This window comes from Leucopleurus acutus (assembly GCF_964270905.1).
Source record: "Leucopleurus acutus genome assembly, chromosome: 2".
In the NCBI taxonomy this organism is placed as follows: Eukaryota; Metazoa; Chordata; class Mammalia; order Artiodactyla; family Delphinidae; genus Leucopleurus; species Leucopleurus acutus.
In genome coordinates this window covers 113,532,344-113,543,518 of record NC_139143.1, presented here as the reverse complement: position 1 = coordinate 113,543,518, position 11,175 = coordinate 113,532,344, and the positions used below count along the sequence as shown (strand labels likewise).

General features: G+C 33.1%; 1 protein-coding gene across 4 annotated transcripts in view; it reads right to left on the bottom strand.

The window, feature by feature from the left end:
* Positions 1–3,601: 3,601 nt before the first annotated feature.
* ZNF644 (zinc finger protein 644) overlaps positions 3,602–11,175 on the bottom strand; it is a 114,510-nt gene continuing 106,936 nt past the window's right edge. For all 4 annotated transcript variants that reach the window (XM_082834523.1, XM_082834521.1, XM_082834520.1 and 1 more), the window contains 2 exons: positions 6,007–6,109; positions 3,602–5,259 (listed from right to left, as the gene is read on the bottom strand). In XM_082834523.1, coding sequence (XP_082690649.1) covers positions 5,067–5,259; positions 6,007–6,109 — 296 coding nt within the window. In that variant the 3' untranslated portion in view covers positions 3,602–5,066. The remainder of the gene's footprint in view (positions 5,260–6,006; positions 6,110–11,175) is intronic.

Genomic DNA, 11,175 nt, shown 5'->3' with positions numbered 1-11,175 from the left:
AAGTTAATGCCTTTGTGATAAAAAATTAACTTACTTTGTTTTCATTTGTCACTTAAAGATGAGCAAGATACTACTTTTTACCTACTAAACAAGCAAAGTTTTAAAAATACACTGGCAAGGATGAAAGGAATTGTAAGCCATTCTCATAAGCTGCAGGTAGGAGCATAAAGTTATAATGGCCTCCCTGTATAACAATTTGGAAATTCATATATAAAGCCTCAAATGTGTGAGCGATATCCAACTCTTTAATCTACCAATTCTACTACTAGAAGTTCATCCTAACAAAATAATTTTGGATGTGTACAATGTACTGCAAGAAATGTTCGTCAAAAGCATTCTTTATAATTCCAAAATCCTAGAGAAAACATAAAATGATCAACAATGGAGGTGTAAATACTATGTGGTACAATGGAACGTTATGCAAAAATTGAAAGTATATTTAAGAATAATATGTAGTGGTATGAAAATGCTTGTGGATCTACAGCTAAGAGAATAAAGGGTTAATTTCTACACAGCATGATCTTGTGTTTTTTTAAAAAGGAAAAGTCTATAAAATAGAAGAACAAGACTAGAATAGAAATATGACAAATTTTTACTGTGGAGGAAGTCCATTTATTTTTTCTTGTCTAAAACTTTAATAAAAAGGAAAAACCCTAGTTTTTTATTAGATTATTTATTAGATTATATCCCACTCTTTGTTCACCTTGACCTCTGACTTAATGTAAGAATGAGGTATCAATTCTGTAAGTTTTACTTGTTACTGTTGTTTACACCTAAGCAATTAAAAGTATTATTCAATTATTTGTAATCAAAGTAATCAAGAAAAATGAAGGTTGTACCTATGTCTATAATGTAGGCTAAAGAATCGAGAAATTAAAGTTACGAGCTATTGACTAAAGATCAATAACTGAACTTGACTGGCCCTCAGAATAAGAAAACAAGTTCCCATTTTTGCAATAAATTGGATAGCTACCTTCCATACCAGGGGTAAATGCTTAATTATAGTCCATGGTTTGAAATATCACTGATGCTGACTAGTTTTTGTCACATAGAGGCTTTACATCTAGCGTGATATAATAGAAAATAAATATTTGGTCTTTGTCCCTGGCTCCTGGCATACATCTCCTAAAACGCTTGCCATCTCCAGAGTGATGAGAGTGTCTTTCATAAGCTAATGACATGACTGGTGGCTGGGGGCCCCCAGATAGCTTCAGAATGGGAGTGGGTCACCAGAAAGACCAAGGCATGATTAGAGGGTTGGAGTTTTTTGTCCCGCTACCCTGCCGAAACCTCCAGGGAAAGGAAAGGAGCTAGAGATTGAGTTAATCACCAATGGCCAATTATTTAATTAATTATGCCTACATAATGAAACCTCCATAATAACCCCCTAAGGGATGGGCTTCTGGGTTGGCGAACACATCAAGGTGCTGGGAGGGTGGCACACCAGAGAAAGCATGGAAGCTCCATGCCACCTCCTTCCCAGCACACCTTGCCCTATGCATCTCTTCCATTTCACTGTTCCTGAGTTATGTTCTTTATAATAAACTGTTAAAGTCAAGTATTTTTCTGAGTTCTCTGAGCCACTCTAGCAAATTATTGAAACTGAAGAGTGGGTTGTGGCAACCTTTGATTTATAGCCAGCTGATCACAAGTATGGGTGACCTGATACTTGTGAGTGGCATCTCAAGTATGGGCAGTCTTGTGGGACTGAGCCCTTTAACCCATGGAGTCTGACACTAACTCCAGGTAGTTAATGTCAGAATTGACTTGAACTGCTCGACACCGAACTGGTGTCTGGAGAATCAGAAAACTGGTTGTTGTTGGTGGAAAATGCTCAAGATTGAGTATTCAAAGGTTAGTCTATACAATGCAGTACTTAAATTTCAAATAAACTTGGGAAAATGGGATACTGGGATAAGTTATAATATTATTACATTCATAACTATATTGAAACAATATGAGAAACATAACAAGCTGTTAAAAGTAAATGTGTTTCAGAATGAAGGTCATACACAGTCATATATAATGATGCAGATAAACTGTATTCAGTACTCCATCGTGACAAATGTACCCAAAATAGGAATTGACAAAAACTACCAGAATGTAATAAAGATCATATACAGAAAGAAAAAAAAAAAAAAAAAAGTAAATGTGTTTGAGTCATAATACCACAGATTTTCCCCATTTTTTACTTTTTCATTTTCTTAATATTTCTAAAATGAGCATATATTACTATTTTTTAGCGAAGAAAAAAAAATCAAAGCTATATTTTGGACCAGTATGTTTTAACTGTATAGTCCCTGAGAGGTTATGTGTATGTCCTTAAAAGAAACTTTGTCTAATTAAATTACTACTGAAAAACTATCATTCCCTCTAACCCGTAACTAAGCATGTGAAATCTAAAATAGAGATATTATAGCTATGCCATGGTTCTAAATATATTCTAAAGCAGCATAGTGGAAAATACTACTTTTGAAGAAGTTAACTTTTTTTGTCTTGATGCTATTAAATAAATCAATGCTTTTAACAAGATTTTTTTTAAAAAGAAAATGAAGCTCAAATACAAAAGAGGCTCAAACATCTTAGGCAATAATAAAGGAATTATAAAAGAAAATTCAGCAATACTGAATACTGAAATAGTGCATGTTTTAACATGAAACTCTATCATGTAACTTAAGACAATATTTTATAATTTTCTTCCAGTGGAAGCCAAATTAAAATATATCATTAACTTTCTAGTTGCCAAATAAAAGACAAACTTTGCTCCCTAAGAAGTTTTTAAAATTTTGAAACCCAAATATCTTTATTATGAAAAATGTTCTTTGTTTAATTTACTTTTCAGGAATCCCTCTAGCTTACTGTTTCCAATTTGAATTATTGTATTTTGATGATTTAATTCTTTTTATATCCAGAAGGAGAAATATTGTTTTAGAAATAGTTAAACATAAAAAATGTAATCTAGGTTTGCTTATGAAATCTGTGGTCAAACTACCTACTTATATTCCTACATCTTGATAGTTGGCTTAATTAAATCAAAGAACTATAAACATTAGAGTTGAAAGGGGCTCTAGTGATTGCTAGTCTTCCCACCAGGAATCTTTTTTTTCCCCTTAATTTCTGAACTGTACTTGCTATGTAGTAGTATGACTTCCAATGAAAAATATATATTCTATTTAAATATAGAATATATTCATATCAATGAAACTTATTCAGTAAGAGAATACTGGTATACACAGACTTGGTAAATTTTCAGTCAAAAGTTAAGAAATTTGATGTTTTAGTTAGACTCACCATTATAGAGAAGCAAACAGTTTCTATGAGGCCTTTGGAAAAATGAGAATAACTTATAAGTACTTTTCCCCTTATCTAGTAACCCAGGGATCAGGAGACCATTGGTTGGGAATGATCCATTTTGTTCAATTTCCTAATTTTACATATAAAGTATGTGAATAAAGTAACCTGCTAAGTATAAACAACATAAATCAAATGAAACACAACTTCAAGTGGACCATTTCCACCAGTGATAAAAATAAGAAATGTTTCACACTATAGACATTATAACTTTCTTTAAGTCTTTTTTTATTTAGAGATTTTTCTGGTAAGGAGATATACCATAGGAAAGCAATTTCACTGGCAGTGAGGTATGTATATACTCTACCAAAATACTCCTTATTTTAACTGCTCTTAACTTTATTTACATACGAAGAAAAGTATCAATGCATATCCTTGTTTCAACTATAGTATTAGCCATACTACATGAAATAAAATGAAATGGTGCTTGCATACAAAAACTGTTATTTGTAAAGGAATTTAATTTCAGATTAAAATAATTAATTTGCTTTTGGGAAGAGTTTAAAAGGAGAATCACAATTTATCATGACCAAGACATCTGCACCATATTTTCCATTCCTCACAGCACATTTATTTCAGTAATTCCATTATGTCGGTTCTTAGCATGAGCATAGTGTTACACGATTTTCGTACATATAGTCACATCCAAAACAAGTTCTAAAATTTAAATTGTAAACATTCTCATCATATGTAGAAATATTTCAATTGGTGTATTAAGTTTTGCTAACTGATCAAATTTGGAGGAGAATATAAATGAGAAAGCCTATTCTAAACTGTGTAGTGAGCATGTTTATTAATTACATTTCTACAATGTTAAATAAAGTAAGAGGCAAACCTGTCCTGTAAGCATGTCAAATTTTAGGTAAAACATTAAAAAGAAACAAATCTGTTAACAAAAGGATGTCTTGCAATAAAGAACATTAGATTTTTAAAATCTATTATGATACAAAAATGTAAAGGGTAAATAGCATCTTTGTTGACAAAGTAGGAGGTAGCATGGATGCACCACTTTATTGTCTGAGAAATGCAACTGGAGTAAAGAATATTTCCTTACCATGAATAATTTCCAGGACTATGTACATATTTCTTTTAGAAATACTTGTTTAAACAAATCTCCCTCCACTTTTTAGTATAAAAAAAACCGTTCCATGTGATTTTAAAAAAACACTTACACATCTAGATAGAATAGTACTCTGCCCTATTTGAGTGAACAGTCTCAAACTATGAAGTACATGATATTTAATGCCCTAAGTTGAGTAAATTTAGTTAGCGGTTCCTGGTATTATACAAAACACTAAATATATACAAACAAAATATAATATCTTAATTTTCAATGCAAGTCTTGTGGGGAATAAACAGAACCTTGATTCTGGTAACACTGCAGAAAACATAATTTTCCAATAAGTCTGTCTTTAAGTATCCATGTGCAACAGTTTATTAATGACTGCTTACGTGTACTGATCTATCATTGAGTGAACACAGTTAACTGACAAAACGTAGTAAACCTCAGAAACACATCTCCCATCCTATACAAAATATAGAGACTACTTACTGTTTGAAGCACTCAATTTGCTCTGATGTCACTGTCATTCACTTTTCCCCATTTTCCTGCTTTAGTATTTATAAACGGATAATTTAATGTGGCTTTAAAAAAAAGACAAAGAATTTCAAATTTACATCCAATTCAAATTTGCTATTTAAAAGGTTTTCTTGTTCTATGAAGCTGCTTCTGCCATTAGTAGAGAAAATGAAGTTTCTGTAATGGAGGCAGGCTTTTTGAGTAGTGACGTGACTTCCACCATGCCAGCTCCAGTCCGTGGAAGATTAGCGTTTACAATGTGTCGTTGTAAGTGCTTAATCCAGTCTTCCTGAACAGACAATGGTCCACGAAAGACTAGGCCACAAAACCTAGAGAAGAAGTTGGTAACAGTTCTCTTAACATGACCAATTCCCTTTATTTAAAACCAATTCCCATAAAATCCATAAACACAGGAGCAAACTTTACTCTGTATTGGAGATAGTACTTGACAATAGTTTCTAAACACCTATAAAGTCAAAATGCTTTAATATAATATCAAAACTGCCAATTCATAATAACTCCACTAATATTTGTAGAGATGGGAACATTACTATTAGGTTAAAATTAATTAAAAGGTCTTAACATCTATACATCTTAATATATTTAAAACAACTCTTAATTCCAAAATGCACTATTCTTTTCAAAAGACCACTCCCCAATTCAGAATTCCTTAAACTGCATGAAGATGAGTATGGAAGGTGTGAATGAGTTTGTATAGCTACACTTAGAAGTATGAGTGGAGAGAAAATATATTCCCAATAAGCAGGAACTCAAGACAACTAAAAAAATATCAAATTAAACCAAACAAAGCACACAAATAAAACACAACAAAAACAAAAGACACTTTTACAAATCACAGTATCCTAGCTAATGTAAAAACCTTGATTCATTAGTTGTTGAAGTATAGCATATTATGAGCCATATAAGATTTTAAGTCTGTCTCCAAAAGTTCATTTGTAACTTGATTTTTGAGAATGCACCTTCTGCCACAAACTAAAAATCCCGAATAAAATAGCTAATATGTCTCAAAGCAAAATCTGAAGAAACTGAGCAGATTTGGCAATATAGGCATATACCTGCATCGGAGAATGTAAACCTCGTCAGCACCATGAGGTAATGTTAGCATTTTCTTCTTGCTTCCAGATCTTGACCTTGATTTCTTTTGCTTACAATCTAAAGCTAAAAAAGGGAAGAAAAAGACTTAACATTTCTCATATATTCCAAGTATATATACATACTATACTTCTAGGGAGGTCAGACCATCTAAATCAAGTTAGAAAAAGTCGGTATTCATTTGTATTCCCTAAAGCATGCACTAACTTGCAGCTGGTGCTCTAACAGCAGTAATATTATCAGCATACACTCTTCCTGCACTCCTTTTTCAAATAATGCTTTACCATATCAAACTAGAACTGAGAAAATGTAACTAAAATAACTTGAAATGACTAAATTGGTCAATTATTACAGCAATGTAATCTTTTCTCTTATGATCATATATATACATTAACATCTGGTTAAATCTTATTTCCAGGAAAACTATAACCTTTTATGTGAGATCATTAAGTTTGCATTTGATTCCTTCTCCATTAATCAGATCTCACATGCTTTGAAAACAGTAAAAAGTTCAATGAAAAATCAATTTTATATGCCAATTCACTTTGAATTTTATAATAATAAATAGCTCTTAAAATTATATGCTAGCCCTACATCTGAAAGGGCAAACAATGCTCAACTTTCATTTTTAAACTCAATCTGTATTGCATAAACAAGCACATGTTTTATTTTCCTAGAAAACAAATACAGATCCAGATTACCTCACATAAGTTCATAAATAGACCAGAAGTTAACTGCTATTTGTTACGTTTTTTTCCTTTTATATTTTCTCCTATACCTTATTTTAAAAATGTGATTAAAAAGGGGAAAACAAGATTTTTACATTAAAGTGGATCAAAATTCTAGTGCTAACTGTTCTTGAAATTTTTCTGTTACTTGACTTTTCCTTCAATCATTTATTACAAAAAAATCTAATTTAATAAAGAAAAAAGGTATTTTTTATAGGTAGGAATAGACAGGACATAACATTTTATTCTTTGAATAAAACTACGCCATTCCTTTAGACAAAGGGATGATAGTATTCCAGGGTGCTGCTGGTCAATTAGCAGGAAGAGATGGTAAGAATTTATCTCTAGGGATTCAAGGGGGAGGGAAACAAATGTAACAGAAGAGTTGTCCAAATGGCTTTTCTTCTGTTAACCTGTCACATGAAATCCCCTGGAAAAATTCTAGGTAAGAGAGAATAGGAACTAGCTATTCAATGATTGCGTGAAATGAACTGTTCGAAGTCTGGGTTCCAAAAGAATAGATGCTACTATTATAAAACCAATAAACATAGTTTCTTACAGTAGTCAAGTGGCAATGCTAACAGAAATGTCATATAGAAAATTAAAAACCATGAGAAGCCTAAATCTCATTCAAGCCACTGTTTTTCGCTTCCTGTCACCTGCCTCTTTAAAAGTAAAATCTAGGTCTTACAGTCTTTCTCTGTTTATCCTCAGAAGAAGAATCTAATAAGTAAAGAACTATATAGGAAGTCAAGTTAAGTATTAAAGAATGGCTACTTCAAAGTTAAACAACCAAAATCTGGAACAGAAAAATCTTACAAGGTTCTCATTAGTTAGCTCATTCAAGAGTCTGGCACATAGTAGGAACTCAACAAATACTTCTGGAGTGAAAAATAAAGAAAAACCCAGCAATTTAACCTTTGACATTTAGACAGCATATGAACAGAAATCTGTTCTACCGCTATGTAATATAGACTATAGTTCCTGTAGAACATTTCTGTATCATTTGTTTAAATGAATGTTGCTAGCAGTCACACTTAAATTCTTCACTGGCCAGTCTAGCTTCTATGCAGAAACTAGGTTCTTCATAACCAGTAAGAAGAATGAGGTAACACATACTCTGTAGTCAGCACTTTCTTTTTCCTAGTTGCTTTGGTGAGCAATTTGAATTTAGGTGAATTTTAAAGAAATTCATACACTAGAAGTAAAGAGTTTAAGGAACTCAAAGGGCTAAGTGCTACTAGATGTCAGCTACTCTTTCCCTATCTATAAGGTAAACTACACACAATCCCTGTCCCTGTTACGTGGAACAGAGCAAGCATTTGGTATATCATGAGATTACAGATAGAATCTTACTTTGATGAGCTTGCTGGTTGTCAAAATTGCCACACTGTATTCAAATTTCCTTTTAAAATGTAAATAAATTACTGTAGGATACAAATAAAATACATTTTAACAATCCGTTAAATATTTGTTCACAGAATGCTAATGTTAGGTGTGTAAAGCAAATTGAGGGAGAAGGACAGAGGGTGATGGGGAAGCACGCAAAAGAATGTTTTATCAGTTACAAAGCATTTAAGTTACATTTAGATGCTGTGATACTTTAAAAAATGGAACTGGAGGGCTTCCTTGGTGGCGCAGTGGTTGAGAGTCCGCCTGCCGATGCAGGGGACATGGGTTCGTGCCCCGGTCCGGGAAGATCCCACATGCCGTGGAGCGGCTGGGCCCGTGAGCCATGGCCGCTGAGCCGGCGCGTCCGGAGCCTGTGCTCTGCAGTGGGAGAGGCCACAGCAGTGAGAGGCCAGCGTACAGGAGAAAAAAAAAAAAAAAAAAAAAAGGAACTGGAAATGTTTACTCAGGTATAGAAATGTTTTTGACTTTAATCGAGGGAAAAAAATTTTTTTTCTGACTTTTGATACTATATGAACTCTAGAAACTCTTAAGTTTATGGCTGTTTTTATGAATGATCAGATCTAAATTTTAAGTGAGAATACCATAGTTTTTGTAGTAATTAGTATTTGAAGGTATTATGACTTCGGAAAGTAGGACAACTCTGTCAGAATATGATTGAGAATCTCCAGTATCCAGAGTTCCAGATAAGTTTAGGGAATCACATGAACCGGGAATCCTTGGAAACTTGTCCATAAAGTTAAGATATTAAAAACCAGGGGACTCTGGTAATTACACATAAGTATCTCCGTATCTTAATATCTCCATCATCACTTTAAAATTTTTTACCCCTTGAAATGTGATTTATTTTAGGAAGTAAAATATGAATACATTTGACAGGAATAATTTTTTCTAATATCAACATCCAACCATCACCCCTACAATACTGCCCAAAATTTTAGAAAAATCTGTATATAAAAAAAAGAATATTCCAAAATGTTCCACTAAATGAAAAAGATGATGTACAAACATGTCTATTATACAAATGTTCTCATTTAACAGATTTTATTGTCTCTAGAGGGAAAAGCAGTTTTATTCTGGACTGTACCAGGAATTGTTAGAACATTAAAAACAACATCACTAACACAGTCAGTTTTAGTATAATGCGGCTCATCAATATTTCTGACAAATAGCCTAAGGTTTATTGAAGTTGTTTATATGAATAATCTGTCAAATAGATAACTTTATACAAAGCCTTTCTTTACAACAGAATTTTATTTGCACTTACTTGGTACTGTCAAAAATCAAAACACACACATACCGTTTTTCTGTTCCAAAGTATTTTAAATCTAACATTGTTTCTATACTTGAAATTTACAAAAAATACTAGATTAGTTTTAGAAATTCTTAATTTTCTTTTTCTTGAGTATAAATACTTCTTTAGAAATGAATAAACCCAGTTACTCAGATCTTCCTATTTAGGGTGGCAGGACATGTTTAAAGTGATCAATTTTAACCGGAAGACTATAAAAAAAAAACTTTGAAGTTATCTGATTTATAAAAGATCTACATTGCTACTGGTAGTAATATTTTACTTGTAAGAAGAATGAATTGAGCTGAGCTGTAAGGTCATATAAAAATTTTTTCAGAATATACCTTTCAGTAAAACAGCTGTTTTGATCAAATAGGAATGAGACAGAAATACAGCAGACTTATGAGCCCTCAAAAAGAACATCATACTGCTATGCTACGAAATACAACAACAACAAAACAACAATTGTACCTAAAGAACTAAACTGGATCAGCAAAAAGCAAATCAATAAATAATACGACAGATACAAATTCAAATCTGTTTTCTGAGACATTAGTTTTATACATAGAAGAAAAGTAATTTACTTTGGGCTCTAACATAAGTCCTTTTGCCACTTCCACCTTTCTGCCCATTATATACAATAACTGCTTCAATGAATTTCATTTTCTTTTTAATTCACTACACAAATGACCTCAAAGAATGGAGATTTATTTCTTAAAAACATCTGAAGCCTCTATGGTAAAGAACTAACATCATAACTAAATTAACATTCACCACCAAAATACTGTTATTTGCAATCACCCTTCCCTGCCTGTTTAGTCAAAAGCCCTATTTCTTCTGTTTTGTTCCTAACTGGTTGTTGGCATATTTAGGGTAAAGTCAAACTTAGTATAATGGCCAGATTATACACATCCAAAATAAGAGGCATGCTATAGCCCTACTAGAGGGAAGAAAATTTCTTCTCCATCTAGTTGGCCTGTATAAGGTGAGCATGCAATTGTAGCTATGAGCTCATTCAGGAAAACAGTAGCGATAAAAATGACATAAACAGATAAGCCCAACATTCCTACCACCATTATTAACAAGCTGGTGATGGAGACGGTGGTCCCAGTGGCGAGGTAGGAAGAGGATGCATATGTCCCAAGGGGTGCAGAAGTATGAGATGGATAAACAAACTCAATTCTAGTTGCTGCCATTATCCTTCAAGGTTCATAAGCCAAAAGCATATAAAAGACTGTGCCAACAGTATTTTCTTTCCCTCAGCCCCAACTAAGGGGGTGAGGAGAAACATGTTAGCCTGTATAAAATAGGGATGTGGCTTTGGGAAAGTCATTTGTTGAGAAGCTAAATTCTTTGTTCTTCAGTGTATACTTTCCTCTTTGCAAAAAGCGCCTGCAAGACAGACTTTGTGAGTGTTCGATCTGTGCGGTCTTATAGTGTCCCATACTTGGTCTAATGCTCTGCTGTTGCAGTCTTGATATTCCTAATAATTTTTGAACATGAGGTGCTGTATTTTCATTTTGCACTGGATCCTGCAAATTATGTAGCCAGTTTTGGGTCCTGAGTAACAACTACCCTAAATGAGAAAGGCTGCCCTCAGTTCTACCTCTTAATCTCTTGGCCCATAAAAAAAAAAAATACCTATTAAGAGAAAAATTGTTAAATCCCACTCTCTCTATAGCCCATTAAAAATGGAAAGGACG